Source organism: Mustelus asterias, chromosome 7 (assembly GCF_964213995.1).
Source record: "Mustelus asterias chromosome 7, sMusAst1.hap1.1, whole genome shotgun sequence".
NCBI lineage: Eukaryota > Metazoa > Chordata > Chondrichthyes > Carcharhiniformes > Triakidae > Mustelus > Mustelus asterias.
This window is the reverse complement of record NC_135807.1, coordinates 5,041,659-5,059,250: the sequence shown is the minus strand read 5'-3', so window position 1 is coordinate 5,059,250 and position 17,592 is coordinate 5,041,659. Positions and strand designations below refer to the sequence as shown.

The following is a 17,592-nucleotide window of genomic DNA, read 5'->3' as shown; positions in this document are numbered from 1 at the left end:
GGTGTATAAAATTATGAAAGGCATAGATAGGGTGAACGGTGGGAAGCTTTTCCCCAAGTCGGTGGTGACGTTCACGAGGGGTCATAGGTTCAAGGTGAGGGGGGGGGAGGTTTAACACAGATATTAGAAGGACGTATTTTACACAGAGGATGGTGGGGGCCTGGAATGTGTTGCCGGGCAAGGTGGTGGAGGCGGACACACTGGGAACGTTTAAGACTTATCTAGATAGCCACATGAACGGAGTGGGAATGGAGGGATACAAAGAATGGTCTAGTTTGGACCAGGGAGCGGCACGGGCTTGGAGGGCCGAAGGGCCTGTTCCTGTGCTGTATTGTTCTTTGTTCTTGTTCTTTTGAATATTCAGCAGCTGTTTAACATTTTGTATGCACCTGCCGCCTCCAAGCTCCCAGAGATGTCAATCTCGCTGGACGCTGAAAAAGCATTTGGTCGGGTGGAATGGGATTATTTATTTTCTGCTCTCGGGACGTTTGGGTTCAGCCCAAAACTCATCTCCTGGATCAAAATACTGTACTCCGCTCCTCTAGCCTTGGTCCGGACAAACCATGTGCATTCAGTTTTTTTCCCTCTGTCCCAGGGCCCTAGGTAAGGATGCCCCCTCTCCCTCCTGCCATTGCTATTGAACCTCTTGCTGCGGCTTTTTGCAATAGCAAACGAGTGGTGGGGATTGGTTGGGAGGGAATCGAGCGGAGAGTATCGCTGTATGCGGACAACCTACTGTTGTATGTCACCGACCCGTCCAACTCGATTGCCGAACTCTTACCTATACTCGAGGTTTGGTTGTGTTTCGGGGTACAAGCTTAACTTGAATAAGAGTGAACTCCTTCCTTTGAATGCAGCGGTTCAGAGCCTCCCCCTCCACACCCTGCCTTTCAAGATTGTCACGAGACAGTTTACTTACTAGGGAGTGCAAGTGACGAGCAAATTTAGGGGGCTCTTTGGAGCTAACTTCGCTCCATTCATGGGCCGGATGGAACAGGACCTCAAACGTTGGTCCATCCTCCCGTTAGCGTTAGCGGGCCATATCAATGTGGTGAAGATGAACATACTAAAGTTTTTATATCTCTTTCAGTGCATCCCAGTGTTCATCCGCAAAACCTTTTTTCACAGATCGGCTCATTTCAAGCTTTGTCTGGGATAGGAAAAACCCAAGAATGTGAAGGACAGTCTTGCAAAGCCCTAAATGGGAGGGGGGGGGGGGGTATGGGATTGCCCAATTTTCTATTTTATTATTGGGCAGTCAATATGAGAGCGGTAGTGTGTTGGGTGCAGAGAGAGAGGCAACAGGAGGTTCCTTGTTGGCTGCAGTTAGAATCCTCCTCCTGTGCTCCGTCTTCCCTGGCTGCCTTGATATGTTCCCCGGTAAATTTTCCCTCCTCCCAGTATACTAGGAGTGCACTTGTCAAGTCAACTCTTAGAATTTGGAAGCAATTTAGACGCCACTTTGGGTTTCGGGCCTAGTCGCTGGCCTCACCAGTATTGGCTAACCATTTTTTTTCCTCCGTCTGTTTTGGATGGTGCCTTCCACATATGGGTCAAGCACGGGATCGGAACCATCCGGGACTGTATGTGGGCGGCGTGTTCACGTCATTCCAGCAGGTGGTGGATAAGTTTGCTTTACCTGCAGGGCACTATTTCAGATATTTGCAAATTTGAGCCTTTGTGCGTGGGACCGACCCTTCATTTCCAACGCTCCCACCCCGTGCCTCCATTGACATCTTCTTAGTGCCTTCTGTTACTATGCATGCTATCATTTCTGTTCTTTATTCTCAAATTCTGTCCCAACAAAACACTCTATCAGTGGTTAAATCGTTCTGGGAACGAGATCTGGGGGAGGGGTTCTCGGAGGAGGATTGGGACGTGGTGCAGCATCGAGTACACTCCTCCTCAATACGTGCCAAGCTGGGTGTGATACAGTGTAAACTCCTGCACGGAGCATATCCAACTAGGGTTAGACTCTCTCGAATGTACCCAGGCACAAGCCCCATTTGTGAACAGTGTCGGCAAGCTCCTGACTCCCCCTTACGTATGTTCTGGGCTTGCCCATCACTGTATAACTACTGGACATCGATATTTGAGACGATTGTGGCAACGCTAGATGGGGACGTAAGTGCATCTCCCCCCAGGCTGCCCTGTTTGTGCCTTTAAATCCGCTGCTGCCGAAATTCCAAGCAGATTTTGTAGCTTTCACTACATCCCTGGCAAGACGACTAATCCTGCTTGGGTGGAAATCAGATGCAGCCCCGCCCCACTCACAGAGGGTGAAGGAGGTGGTGGATATCATTAAGCTGGAGAAGATGGGGTGAACGCTACATGGGTTCACTGCTTGGTTCTATAAGACCTGGCAGCCATTCATAGCGCATGTTGGGGCGCTGCAGTTGGAGCCGGGTGACTAGATACCTGATGACCCCTGGGTGCTCCCACAGAACTCCCCCTCTCCCGACTGGTGGAGGTGCCCTGGCCCTTTATCTGAGTATGCCCGCCCGCCCTGCCGAGGCATGGGGAGCAACGCGAGAACTTTGCTCTTTTCCCTCTCACTCTCTCTTTCTTCTCTCTCCTTCACTGTTTCTCTTTCCTTTCTCCGCTCGCTGGTTTATAGCCTGGGCTGCATAGACGCTCAGTTGGTTCTCCAGTGGCGCTCCTCTGCCTTTTATATTTTTATATTATTACCGTCATTACCGGTGCAATTAGATGGGACTTGGGCGGGGTGGATGCCGGGGGTTCCAGGGACTTGTCCCCTGGCCACGGGGAGCCCTGAGCCCAGGCACGTTGGAGTGTACTCGCGAGCAATGTGGGGATCTGTATCTGTGTTTGTTTGCTTTTTCAGTCATGTTAGCTTGGGCTGATGAATGTTAAGTAATATTTGACAAGGACCAGGCAGACAATGGCTATTTCCCTTGGCTTTCAATGGCATTACCAACACTGAGTCCCTCACCGTCAACATCCAGACAGCTACCATTTATCAGCCCAAACTATCATGACTGAACCAACATACCAGAAACTGAACTGGACCCAGCCATATAAATACTGTGGCTACAAGAGCAGGTCAGAGGCTGGGAATCCTGTGGTGAGTAACTCGCCTCCTGACTCCCCAAAGCCTGTCCACCATCTACAAGGCACAAGTCAGGAGTGTGATGGAATGCTCCCCACTTGCCTGGATGGGTGCAGCTCCAGTAACACTCAAGAAGCTCAACGCCATCCAGGATAAAGCAGCTTCTTAATTAGCACCCCATTCACCATCTTCAGCGTTCACTCCCTCCCTCACCGATGCGCAGTGGCAGCTGTGTGTACCATCTAGAAGATGCACTGCAGCAACTCACCAAGGCTCCTCAGATATCGCCTTCCAAACCCATGACCATCTAGAAGGACAAGAGCAGCAGATACCTGGGATCACCACCACCTGGAGGTTCCCCTGACTTGGAAATATATCGGTTGTTCCTTCACTGTCGCTGGGTCAAAGTGCTGCAACTCCCTCCCTAACAGCACTGCGGGTTTTTATTCATTTGTGGGACATGGGCGTCGCTCACTGGCTGGCCAGCATTTATTAGTCCATCTCTAATTGCCCTCAAGAAGGTGGTGGTGAGCTGCACCTCAGGGACTGCAGCGGTTCATGAAGGTGGCTCACCATCACCGCTCTCATGGGCAGAAAGTTCCAAGTTCATTACTACCTGCTGCGTAAACTCATATTCCCACTAGGTCAGTTGCCCAAACCCCCTCCAGTCTGTGTCCACCTGTCCTTGCACCACCTTTGCCTGCTGTTAGCTCGAAGATATTTAGCAATGACAAGTATGAAGTCAATGAGTGAAGTATCTGTGTCCATAAGAGACATCGGAGCAGAATTAGGCCACTCGGCCCATCGAGTCTGCTCCGCTATTCAATCATGGCTGATATTTTCCTCATCCCCGTTCTCCTGCCTTTTCCCCATAACCCCTGATCCCCTTATCAATCAAGAACCTATCAGTCTCTGTCTTGAAGACACTCAATGACCCGGCCTCCACAACCTTCTGCATGGTGATCTGTATCCAGTGATCTGTACGCTGGGTTATTCTTCAACCATTGACTTCAGTTACCCTGATGTGTCAGCTGTGGGCTCAGTTGGTGGCACACTTGCCTCTGAATCGAACTGAGTCCAAAAATGAAGACTGACACTTCAGTGCAGTACTGAGGGACAGCTGCGCTGTTGGAGGTGCCATCTTTCAGATGAGACCTTAAACCGAGCCCTCACCTGCCTGTTTGGGTGGGAGGAAAAAATCCCATTGGCACTATTTTGAAGGAGAAATTATCTCTGGTGTCCTGGCTAATATTTAGCCCTCAGTCAACATCATAAAAACAAATGATTTGGTCTAGAACGAGGAGTCTCTGTTTAAAGATAAGGGGTTGCTTGTTTAAGACGGAGATGAGGAGAAATGTTTCCTCCTGAGGGGGTTGAGTCTCTGGAACTTTTCCCCAAAAGGCAGTGGAAGCAGAGTCTGCGAATATATTTAACGCTGAGCTGGATAGATTCTTCACTGCAGCGGTTAAAGAAGGCAGCTCACCACCACCTTCTTGAGGGCAATTAGAGATGGGCAATAAATGCTGGCCAGTGACGCCCACATTCCTGTGAATGAATGAACTTTTAAAAAAAGTCAATTAACAAGGGGGTGAGAGGTTACCGGGGTTCGACAGGAATGTGGGGCTGAAGTTACAATCCAATCAGCCATGATCTTATTGAATGGTGGAGCAAGCTGGAGAGGCCTACTCCTCCTCATTCGTATGGTTATTATCACAGTGCTGTTTATCATAGAATCCCTGCAGTGCAGAAGGAGGCCATTCGGCCCATCGAGTCTGCATCGACCACAATCCCACCCAGGCCCTATTCCCGTAACCCCACGTATTTACCCGGCTAATCCCCCTGACACTAGGGGTCAATTTAGCATCCACCTGGACTGTGGGGGGGGAAACTGGAGCACCCGGAGGAAACCCGGGGAGAACACGCAGACTCCGCACAGACAGTCACCCAAACCAGGAATTGAACCTGGGTCCCTGGCGTGGTGAGGCGGCAGTGCTAACCACTGTGCCACCATGCTGCCCCGGGGGCTTTATGGGAGCTTGCTATGCACAAATTGGCTGCCGCATTTCCTGCATTACAGCAGCGACTGTACTTTAAAACATTTCATTAGCTGTAAAGCACTTTGAGGTGGTCATGATAAATGTGAATTCTTTCTATTCTCTTTCTCCCCACCAGTGAGATTTCCGAATGATTATGACACTGCTGTTATTTTTGGAGAGAGGGAAGGGAGGGGAATGATGGATTGGTTTGCGTGTGTGATCTGTTTGTTTTTTCCGTCCGACAGGCCCCAATCACATGCCGGTCCAAGGGGCAGGGCAGCCCAACATGGCAAATGCCTCGGTCAGCATGCCAACGAGTAGCCATGGCTCCATGGGGGGCTACAGTCATTCAGTGCCATCATCACAGGGCATGCCAGTGCAGAACCAGATGAATATGAACCCAGGACAGTCGATGGGTAACTACGGCCCCCGAACGAACATGAACATGCAGCCAAACCAAGGTACCTAAAACTCTTGTGCCTCCCACTTAACTGTAGTGGCCACCTGCATTTATGTAGCACCCTTTGATGTTGTTGAAACATCCCAGAGCTCTTCACAAGAAGAATTATAAAACCACAGGGCCAAATCTTTTGATTTGATTTGTTAATGTCATGTGTATTAGTACACAGTGAATAATATTGTTTCTTGCGCGCTATGCAGACAATGCATACCATATATAGACAAGGAAAGGAGAGAGTGCATCCTTCTTGCATCTACACTGTCCAGTCCTCTTAGAATTTTATAGGTTTCTATAAGATTCCCCCTCATTCTCCTGAACTCCAGCGAATATAACCCTTACCGACTCGCTCTCTCCCTGTACGTTAGCCCTACCATCCCAGGAATCAGTCTGGTAAACCTTCTCTGTACTTCCTCTTTCCTCCGATAAGGAGACCAAAACTGCACGCCCTACTCCAGGGGTGGTCTCACCAAGGCCCTGACTGTAGATGCAAGAAGGATGTACCCGATGGTGGGGGAGTCCAGAACCAGGAGTCACAGTCTGAGGATACGGGGTAGACAGTTTAGGATTGAGATTAGGAGAAGTTTCTTCACCCAGAAAGTGGTCAGCTTGTGGAATTTGCCACCACAGGAAGTAGTTGTGGCCAAAACATTGTATGGTTTCAAGAAAACAAAGGGGAGGCGGTGGCCTAGTGGTATTATCGTTAAACTATTAATCCAGAAACCCAGCTAATGTTCTGGGGACCTGGGTTCGAATCCCGCCACGGCAACTTGTGGAATTTGAATTCAATAAAAGAAATCTGGAATTAAGAATCTACTGATGACCATTGTCGATTGTCGGAAAAACCCATCTGGTTCACTAATGTCCTTAAGAGAAAGAAATCTGCCATCCTTACCTGGTCTGGCCTACATGTGACTCCAGAGCCACAGCAATGTGGTTGACTCTCAATTGCCGTCTGAACAAGGGCAACTAGGGATGGGCAATAAATGCTGGCCAAACAATGACGCCCATGTCCCACAAATGAATTTTTAAAAAGTATTAGATATAGCACGTGGAGAGAAGGGGATCAAAAGATATGAGGGGAAGGTGGGATCAGGCTATTGAGTTGGATGATGAGTCATGATCATAATGAACGGTGGGAGCAGACTTGAAGGGCCGAATGGCCTCCTCCTGCACATAATATCTATCTCTCGAACAGGAATGCGCAGGGTTACGAGGAGCAAAGAGCTAGCATTGGTCCAAAGGGGCTGAATGTCTGTCTGCCTTCAATGCGGTAAGATTGGCACGGAAGGGCGGCACGGTAGCACAGTGGTTAGCACTGCTGCTTCACAGCTCCAGGGACCTGGGTTCGATTCCCGGCTTGGGTCACTGTCTGTGTGGAGTTTGCACATTCTCCTCGTGTCTGCGTGGGTTTCCTCCGGGTGCTCCGGTTTCCTCCCACAGTCCAAAGATGTGCGGGTTAGGTTGATTGGCCAGGTTAAAAATTACCCCTTAGAGTCCTGAGATGTGTAGGTTAGAGGGATTAGCGGGTAAATATGTGGGGGTAGGGCCTGGGTGGGATTGTGGTCGGTGCAGACTCGATGGGCCGAATGGCCTCCTTCTGTACTGTAGGGATTCTATGATTCTATGATTGTAGAGCGTGATGAACCATCTCAATGTATCCTCCAGGCCCCATGATGCATCAACAGCCATCTGCCTCACAGTACAACATGCCCCAGGGAGCGGGCCAGCATTATCCCAACCAACCAGCCATGGGCATGATGAACCCAGTTAACCAAGCCAATCACATGATGGGACAGAGACAGATGCCTCCATACAGACCAGCTCAGCAAGGTGAGTTGATCAGGAATGTTACTGCACGGCCACTTGCCAGTTCCAATCTGTTCCAACAGATTTATCAACGTGTGCCCGTGGGTCGGTGGTGGGAGCTGTGCGTGTATTATTGAATAATTTAATTGTGCAAATGCATTGTGAAATCCAGATGGTAATTAGCTCTGGAGTGACGGATTTGTACTTCTCCACAGCTCTGTGCTGCAACTTTCTGCAGTCTTTCTCCATTTGTGATGTGGAGATGCCGGCGTTGGACTGGGGTGGGCACAGTAAGAAGTCTCACAATACCCAGGTTAGAGTCCAACAGGTTTATTTGGTAGCACAAGCTTTTGGAGCGCTGCTCCTTCCTCGGGTGAGTCAACTGATGAAGGAGCGGCGCTCCGAAAGCTCGTGCTACCAAATAAACCCGTTGGGCTTTAACCTGGTGTTGTGAGACTTCTTACTGTTTCTCCATTTAAGTAACATTCAGCTCCTTTATTCTTCCTGCCAAAGTGCAGAACCTCCTCAGTTGCAGCAGTTGTGCAGAATCCTGTTTATGATGGTGACCCATGTCGAAATCTTTTCCTTCATTAGTCACATCAGGGCTTGACCAATGTTACCCGATGAACTTCTAATCGGTCTTTATCGCTATTTATTATTTTCGGGCAGTTTAAATAACGGAATATGTGGTAAGGCTTCCGCTTTACATTCACCAGTCCGGGTCTCCATTCGGGAATTTAGGAGAAACTTCTTTACCCAGAGATTGGTGACAATGTGGAGCTAACTACCACGCAAAGTGGTTGAGGCGAATGATGAAACTAAAGGCTTGTCCAAACCTTTTTGCTCATGGGGCATTTTTTTTCCTCGTTCAGGAGGCTGATGAGCATATTTCAGTCAGATTAGGGTTCGCACAAAGATAGACTGAACTTCAAATAAAAAAGTCGAGGTATTTAGAAAAGAAACAATTTCTGAACAGCGGAAAAGCAAAGTCACGGCAATAAATTGCTAATTTTAAAAATGAGAGGGTCAGAGTGTATGTGTGTCCGGCTCTCTCTCTGTCTCAAGGTCCTCATTCACTCGCCCTCGCCCACTGTGTATGTGTTGGTGTGTGGTGATGACCATAACACGTAGGAGCAGACATAGGCCATTCAGCCCATCGAGTCTGCTCTGCTGTTCAATGAAATCATGACTGATCTGATGTGATAATCCTCAACACTGACTCATCTCCATAACCCTTGATTCCCTTACTGATTAAATATCTGTCTGGCTCCGCCTTGAACATACTTAACGACCCAGCCTCTACAGCCCTCTGCGGTAAAGAATTCCACAGATTCACTACCCTCTGAGAGAAGATATTTCTCCTCATCTCTATCTTAAATGGGCAACCCCTTACTCTGAGATGATGCCCCCTGGTCCTAGACCCCCTCACAAGAGGAAGCAAGCTCTCAACATCTACCCTCTCAAGCCCCCTGAGAATCCGCTATGTCTCATCTTCGAAACTCAATGAGTACAGACCCAACCTACTCAACTTCTCCTTATAGGAAAATCCCTCCATACCCAGGATCAACCTAGTGAATCTTCTCTGGAATGCCTCCAATGCCAATGTGCCTTTCTTTAGATAAGGGGGCTAAAACTGTTCCCAGTATTCCAGGTGTGGTCTAAGTAATGTCTTGTATAGTATGAGCAAGAATTCCCTAGTTCTGTTCCATTCCCTTTGAAATAAAGGCCAACATTCCATTTGTCTTCCCTATTACCTGCTGAACTTGCATGTTGGCTTTTTGTGATGTATGCACAAGGACCCCAAAAGTCCCTCCGCGCTGCGGCTTTCTGCAGTCTTTCTCCATTTAAATAATATTCAGCTCCTTTATTCTTCCTATCAAAGTGCACAACTTCACATTTTAATGCATTGTATCCCATCTGCCAAGTTTTTGCCACTAGCCTAACCTGTCTCTATCCCTCTGTAGCCTCTGTCACCCTCACCACGTGCCTTCCCACCTATTTTTGTAGCATCTGCAAACTTGACAAGAGTACATTCACTTCCTTCGTCCAAGTCATTAAAAGATATTATAAATAATCGTGGCCCCAGCACGGATCCCTGTGGCACTCCGCTAGTTACAGGTTGTCTGAAAATGCCCCTCTTATCCCAACTCTGTCTTCTATTAATTAGCCAGTCTTCTATCCATGCTTGTATACTAGCCCCAGCACCGTAGTATATTCCTTCCCCCCTCCCCCCAACCACCAACTGCTCTCCCAAACAACGTGAATGAAAAGATTCGGCTTTTGAAAGTTTGTAGTCTTTGCAATTGCCCAAGCAATTGTTCAAATCACTGGTACTGTTGTCTCTCATGGAACACTTACAACGACGGCACTTGGGCAAGAGAAGATCTAACCCATCGCCCCTTGACATTCAATGGCATTGCCATCACTGAATCCCGAATATCAACATCCTTGGGGTCACCATTGACCAGAAACTGAACTGGACCCAGCCACATAAACACACTGGCTACAAGAGCAAGTCAGAGATTGGGAATACTGCGGCCAGTAACTCACCTCCTGACTCCCCAAAGCCTGACCACCATCTACAAGGCGCAAGTCAGGAGTGTGATGGAATACTCTAAGTCTACAGAGGGATAGAGGCAGGTTAGGTGAGTGGGCAAAAACGTGACAGATGGAATATAATGCATTAAAATGTGAATACACTTGCCTGGATAAGTGCAGCTCCAACAACAATTAAGAAGCTCAACACCATCCAGGACAAAGCAGTTCACTTAATTGGCACCACATTCAACATTCACTCCCTCCACCACCATAGTAGCAGCTGTGTGTACCATCTCCAAAATGCACTGCAGGAACTCATCTCTGTTCCTTCGGCGGCACGGTATCACCAGTGGTTAGCACTGCTGCCTCACAGCGCCAGGGACCCGGGTTCAATTCCCGGCTTGGGTCACTGTCTATACGGAGTCTGCACATTCTCCCCGTGTCTGCGTGGGTTTCCTCCGGGTGCTCCGGTTTCCTCCCACAGTCTGAAAGATGTGCTGGTTCGGTGCATTGGCCATGCTAAATTCTCCCTCAGTGAACCCGAACAGGCGTCAGAGTGTGACGACTGGGGGATTTTCACAGTAACTTCATTCTGGTGTTCATGTAAGCCTACTTATGACACTAATAAATAAACTTCGGGCAGTACCATCCAAACCTGTGACCTCTACCAACTAGAAAGACAAAGGCAGACGATGCATGGGAGCACCGCAACTTAAAAATCACACACCATCCTCACAGAATCCCTACAGTGCAGAAGGAGGCCACTTGGCCCATCAAGTCCACACTCCCACCGAGGCCCTGCTCCTGCTACCCCACATGTTTACCCTGCTAATCCCCCGACACTAGGGTCAATTTAGCATGGCCAATCAACCTAACCCACACGTCTTTGGAGTGTGGGAGGAAACCGGAGCACCCGGAGGAAACCCACGCAGACACGGGGAGAATGTGCAGACTCTGCACAGACAGTGACCCAAGCCGGGAATCGAACCCGGGTCCCTGGCGCTGTGAGGCAGCAGTGCTAACCACTGTGCCACCCCCTGATCTTGAAATATATCCCCATTTCTTCCTTCACTGCCGCTGGGTCAAAAGTCGAAGCACCAAATGGTTGAAGAAAGTGGCTCACCGTCAGCACCTCCAGGGCGAGTGAGAGTGAATAATAAACGCTGGCCGAGCCAGCGACACTGAGATCCCATGAACAACGTTAAGAAAATGAAGTGACTTGTCCAGGTCCTTAACCAGGTCATGTCTTGTATGGGTTTAACAGTAAAAGCCCAGTATATGTATACTGTGCAGTATATTGTTTGCTTACCAACTGATGGGTCCCTGCTCTCAACATTTGTATTGCACTGGTACAGTGTGTGTGTGTGTGTGTGTGTGTGTGTGTGTGTGTGTCTGAGAAAGCCAGGAGGTAACTTGATGCAAATTATGGAGAATGTTTGCGATATGAATCCAATGGGAGTGTTTTGTGAATGTTTACCGGTCATGTACACAGTAAAAACCAAGTTTCATTTTTACTAGCTCATTCCATCTGTGTATTTGTCTATATTTATCACATTTATAAAGAAATACTCAACAGCGAAGACTACACTTAACTCGTGACTGTTACTGTTTTTAGGTCCTCTTCAACAATATGCAGGGCAGGAAGAATACTACAATGATCAGTTCAGTCATGGACAGGGTACCCCAGAGAGCATGAACCAGCAGTATTATTCTGATGGTAATATTTGCCTATGACTTTTTATTTGGTGTTTTCATTTTTCCTTTCTCGCACATGCACACAGGTAACGTTGGGTCTAACTGTAGACCCTTCTCTTTCCCGTTGGGTTGGTTTCAAGGATGGGAGATTCACAGCTGATGTTTTTTGATGAGGGTAGTTAGATGCGTTCGGTTTGGTTCGATAGCTTTGTGAGACATTACAGCAAAGAAATGGGCTCCATGGAACCTTATCCACTTCATCTCTCTCTCTCTCTCTCTCTGCATATTTTCCTTCTACATTTCCCCCCTGAAATATATTTCTAAAAATCACTTTTTTTTAGGAACCGCAATCCCACCCAGGCCCTATCCTTGTAGACCGTGCTAATTCCCCCAACACAAAGGGGCAATTTATCATGGCCAATCAACCTAACCCGCACATCTTTGGACTGTGGGAGGAAACCGGAGCACCCGGAGGAAACCCACGCAGACACGGGGAGAGCGTGCAGACTCCCCACAGGCAGTGACCCAAGCCGGGAATCGAATCCGGGTCCCTGGCGCTGTGAGGCAGCAGCGCTAACCACTGTGCCGACCTACGGTTTGTTTCAGATTTGTGAAGGGTTTTCGTGCAGTATCAGTAGAATCCTTAGAGGGACGAAGGAGGCCATTCGAGCCATCGAGTCTGCACTGACTCTCCGACAGAGCATTCCACCCAGGCCCAACCCCCACTCCCCGCCCCCCCCATCTCTGTAACCCTGCACGTCCACTCTGGCCAATCCACCTAACCTACACATCTCTGGACTGTGGGGGAAACCGGAGCACCCGGAGGAAACCCACGCACACCTCTCACTCTGAGGTCGGAAATGAACCTGGGTCCTTGACACTGTGAGGCAGCAGTGCTAACCACTGTGCCACTGTGCTGCCCCAATTCGATAAGTAATTCCCAAGCCACGGGGAGATAGAGCAGGGCGGAGTGGGACTAATGGGATAGATCCTTCAAAGAGCTGGCACAGGTACGATGGGCCAAATGGTCTCCTGTGTTGTGATTGTTATTCTGATTGAGTTTACGTGCAAATTCTTCTAATGTTTCTCAATGGCTTCTGTCCTGTTTTAGCCTCTTCATCCTCTTACCAAGCAGATCCTCACTCCACACAGAGAAATGAAGGGAAGAAGTTTCTCCTAAATTCCTAATTGGATTTATTAGTAACAATCTGTATTTGTATTTAGCTTTTGTCTCTTTGATGTAACAGTGACCTCACTGATAGTTGAGTGTTGGTACCGAAAGAATCTTCCCTATTCTAAGGAGCAAAATGTAAACACTTAGAAAATCCTAATGCGCTATGATACAGTACTTGGTGCTTCTCTTGCTCACACCCCATTGTGCAAACCAGGTACAGGAACCCACCAGAGTTATTTTTAATATTGACAATACTTGTTCACTTCAGAACAAAGAATCTCAGTTTTCCCTTTAAATCCCGAAACTTCATTTCCCATGACCATCCCTCGCAAGTTGCTTCGTGGGTGACGGATTTCGGATACATCATGTTCCGGGAATGCGTTCCTTCCTTTGGAAGGAGAATGGAGGCGTAGACTATTTTCTAAATGGGAAAATGCTTGGGAAATCAGAAACACAAAGGGACTTGGGAGTCGTTGTTCAAGATTCTCTTAAGGTTAACGTGCAGGTTCAGTTGGCAGTTAGGAAGGCAAATGCAATGTTAGCATTCATGTCGAGAGGTCTAGAATACAAGAGCAGGGATGTACTTCTGAGGCTGTATAAGGCTCTGGTCAGACCCCATTTGGAGTATTGTGAGCAGTTTTGGGTCCCATATCTAAGGATGGATGTGTTGGCCTTGGAAAGGGTCCAGAGGAGGTTCACAAGAATGATCCCTGGAATGAAGAGCTTGGGGTCCGGGTCCATAGGACTCTTAAATCGGCCTCGCAGGTGGAGGATGCGGTCAAGAAGGCGTATGGCGTACTGGCCTTCATTAATCGAGGGATTGAGTTTAGGAGTCGGGAGATAATGCTGCAGCTTTATAGGACCCTGGTTAGACCCCACTTGGAGTACTGCGCGCAGTTCTGGTCACCTCATTACAGGAAAGATGTTGAAGCCATTGAAAGGGTGCAGAGGAGATTTACAAGGATGTTGCCTGGATTGGGGGGCATGCCTTATGAGGATAGGTTGAGGGAGCTTGGTCTCTTCTCCCTGGAGAGACGAAGGATGAGAGGTGACCTGATAGAGGTTTACAAGATGTTGAGGGGTCTGGATAGGGTGGACTCTCAGAGGCTATTTCCAAGGGCTGAAATGGTTGCTACGAGGGGACACAGGTTTAAGGTGCTGGGGGGTAGGTACAGGGGGGATGTCAGGGGTAAGTTTTTCACTCAGAGGGTGGTGGGTGAGTGGAATCGGCTGACGTCGGTGGTGGTGGAGGCAAACTCGTTGGGGTCTTTTAAGAGACTTCTGGATGAGTACATGGGATTTAATGGGATTGAGGGCTATAGATAGGCCTAGAGGTGGGGATGTGATCGGCGCAACTTGTGGGCCGAAGGGCCTGTTTGTGCTGTGGCTTTCTATGTTCTATGTTCTATGTTATATGAGGAACGGTTGAGGACTCTGGGTCTGAAATCGTTGGAGTTTAGAAGGATGAGGGGGGATCTTATTGAAACTTACAGGATACTGCGAGGCCTGGATAGAAATCATAGAAACCCTACAGTGCAGAAGGAGGCCATTCGGCCCATCGAGTCTGCACCGACCACAATCCCACCCAGGCCCTACCCCCACATATTTTACCCGCTAATCCCTCTAACCTACACATCCCAGGACTCTAAGGGGCAATTTTTTAACCTGGCCAATCAACCTAACCTGCACATCTTTGGACTGTGGGAGGAAACCGGAGCACCCGGAGGAAACCCACGCAGACACGAGGAGAATGTGCAAACTCCACACAGACAGTGACCCGAGCCAGGAATCGAACCCGGGACTCTGGAGCTGTGAAGCAGCAGTGCTAACCACTGTGCTACCGTGCGGAAGTGGAGAGGATGTTTCCACTAGTAGGAAAAACTAGAACCAGAGGGCACAACCTCAGGCTAAAGGGACGATCCTTTAAAACGGAGATGAGGAGGAATTTCTTCAGCCAGAGAGTGGTGAATCTGTGGAACTCTTTGCTGCAGAAGGCTGTGGAGGCCATGTCATTGAGTGTCTTTAAGACAGAGATAGATAGGTTCTTGACTGATAAGGGGATCAGGGGTTATGGGGAAAAAGCAGGAGAATGGGGATGAGAAAAATATCAGCCATGATTGAGTCTGCTCCGCCATTCTATGTGCCAAATAGCCTAATTCTGCTCCTATGTCTCATGGTTTTCCTTCCCGCTTTGATGTGACTGACGCCATTCTAAAGCTGCGTGTGGGGGGAAGTCTTGTTTTGTTACAGCCTCTTGTCACTTGTGCCCTGTACAGATTAGTCAGGAGGTAGAGTTGGATGTACAGACCCACAGGTAGCGAAACGAACCCGAAAGTCAAATGTGGAGTTGGTACACATTGCTGCATCTCACTGCGTTCTATCCCTGGGTAAACATAAGTAATTTTTTTGTGGCGCATTGTCATGATAAACTCACACCATAATTGGGGTCGCTGTCCTTCGTAACACCTGGAATAACTATCGGAATTGTTGGGTGGAACCCAATATGTTGGCAAAAATACTAGAATGGCACGTCATCAGAGTTGGTTTATTCAGTCACCAGATATCAGCCAGTTAAATCCCCTTTGACGTGTTATAATGTGGGAAGTGCAGCACTCAATTTGATCACAGCAAGCTCTCTCAAATAGTAATATAACAATGACCTACATCAATAATGGATAAAAGCAAATTACTGCGGAATCGGAAACCAAAAGAGAAAACACTGGAAAATCTCAGCAGGTCTGGCAGCATCTGTAAGGAGAGAAAAGAGCTGATGTTTCCAGTCCAGACGACCCTTTGTCAAAGCTAAAAGGCAGAGAAAGTGGGAGATATTTATACTGCAGGGGGAGGGAATGAAAGATGAGTCATAGCCACAGAAACCAGGGGAAAGGCTGCTAATGGCAGCTCATAGAGAGAATAAAGGGTGTGAATGGCCAAACGGCAGAGAAGCTGAAATCGGAGGGTAAACTGTGACAGATGAAGATGTGGGAGAGAGGGGGGGGGGGGGGGGGGAGAGAGGTAAAATTGAGAAAAGGGGGGAGGGGAAGCGAAGGGGGAGAAAAGGCAAAGAAAGGGGGAACAAAATAGGAGGAAAGAGAGGGAGGGGGAGAAAAAAATAAAGACAACAAAATAAAAAGTAGAGAACAGTAGAAAATTAAATAAAATGAAAACAAAGGGGTGGAGGTGGGGCAGAGACAATCATCTGAAGTTGTTGAATTTGATGTTGAGACCGGAAGGCCGAGCCGGAAGGTGAGATGCTGTTCCTCCAGTTTGCGTTGAGCTTCACTGGAACATTGCAGCAGGCCAAGGACAGACATGTGGACATGGGAGCAGGATCGTGTGTTAAAGCGGCAGCAACCGGAAGGTCAGAGTGCTGATTGTGCACAGACCGAAGGTGCTCAGCAAAGCGATCACCCAGTCTACGCTTGGTCTCTCCGATATAGAGGAGACCACGTAATATGACCGACATAATCTGCTTTTTTACGTGTTAGTTGAGAGATAAATGTTGGCCAGCATGAAATGTACAATTAGGAAAGTCTTTTAGTTAAACCCCAGGCATCGTTTGTTGGATTTTGGTTGGGGTGGGGTGGCGGGGGGGGGGTTCTGAACCCCCACCTTGTTTCGGGAATGAACTGGCAAAATGAATCCCCCTCTTTGGGTATTTCTAGGTCATTCCGCGATACCGGCATCCCACTGCATCAAAGCTGGTTTTGAAAAGGCAAGACTAACGGCTTTCATTCATATAGCGCCTTTCAGCACAGTGTTCCGATCCCAGTCGATGTTGCTGCTGTACAGGAAGATCCCAGAATGGAATTCTGGCTCGATCAACCAGAACTGTCGATGTTTCAGAAACATCTAAAGAGAGTCAGTGCACTATCAATCCGTCAGGCAGCTGCAGATGGTGGAATTTGAATAAAAAGACAAATGGCTGGAATTAAGAATCTACTGATGACCATGAATCGTTCGTCAGAAAAACCCATCTGGTTCACTAATCCTTTTGGGAAGGAAATCTGCCGTCCTTACCCGGTCTGGCCTACATGTGATTCCAGAGCCACAGCGATGTGTTTGACTCTCCACTGCCCTCGGGCAACTAGGGATGGGCAATAGATACTGGCCAGGCAGCAACGCCCATGTCCCACAGATAAATAACAAAAAAATTGACAGTGAGGCTGCCAATGAGGGAGCGAATGAAACCGGGGATGCTGGAGAAGGCAGAATTGGAGGAGGAGGGTGGTGGTCTCGGAGGGTTGTGGGGCTGCCGGAGGAATGACGTCACAGAGGATTTGAAGATTGAGCTATGACTAGATCGGAAGTCAGTGTAGGTTAGCTGGGGCGAAAGGGAGGGGGGGTGACTGGGCTGATGGGACTTGGTGCGAGTAGAATTTTGGATCAGCTGGAATTTCTGGAAGCCAGAAGGCCGGTGAAGAGAACATCGGAAAAGTCAGGCCTGGACTTGACGCGGCTAAAAGTTAAATTGAGCAATATTTGGGGTTAATTTGATTCAGAATACCGGTCTGCCCTGCTCCAATCACAGTACAGATGCTTTCCTTAGCAATGTTGCTCTTGGGTCAGAAAGAAAAGGCCATTTACGCACAAATCTGTTTCGTTTCTTTTGCTGTCACGTTTCCCAATCTTGATGTGATTAACTCCATTTTTAGAAGCCGTGTTCCTGTTCAGTTGACATTCTCCTCTCTCCAATCCTCGCCCACTCCCTGACATTCTTTTCCAAGATAAATCCCATCTGTTCAGTTCTCCAGCGCAGGAACAGAGGGGCGATTTTGTATCCTGGTCCTTTCTGTTTCTGGGAGATAGCGTT

The 17,592-nt window shown here is 48.4% G+C and overlaps 1 protein-coding gene across 2 annotated transcripts in view; it reads left to right on the top strand.

Annotated features, from left to right (window-relative positions):
• ss18 (SS18 subunit of BAF chromatin remodeling complex) overlaps nt 1-17,592 on the top strand; it is a 90,558-nt gene that overhangs the window by 53,316 nt on the left and 19,650 nt on the right. The window contains exons 5-7 of one of the 2 annotated variants that reach the window (XM_078215621.1): nt 5,352-5,567; nt 7,232-7,396; nt 11,526-11,627. In XM_078215621.1, coding sequence (XP_078071747.1) covers nt 5,352-5,567; nt 7,232-7,396; nt 11,526-11,627 — 483 coding nt within the window. The remainder of the gene's footprint in view (nt 1-5,351; nt 5,568-7,231; nt 7,397-11,525; nt 11,628-17,592) is intronic. The other variant, XM_078215622.1, reaches the window with a different exon arrangement.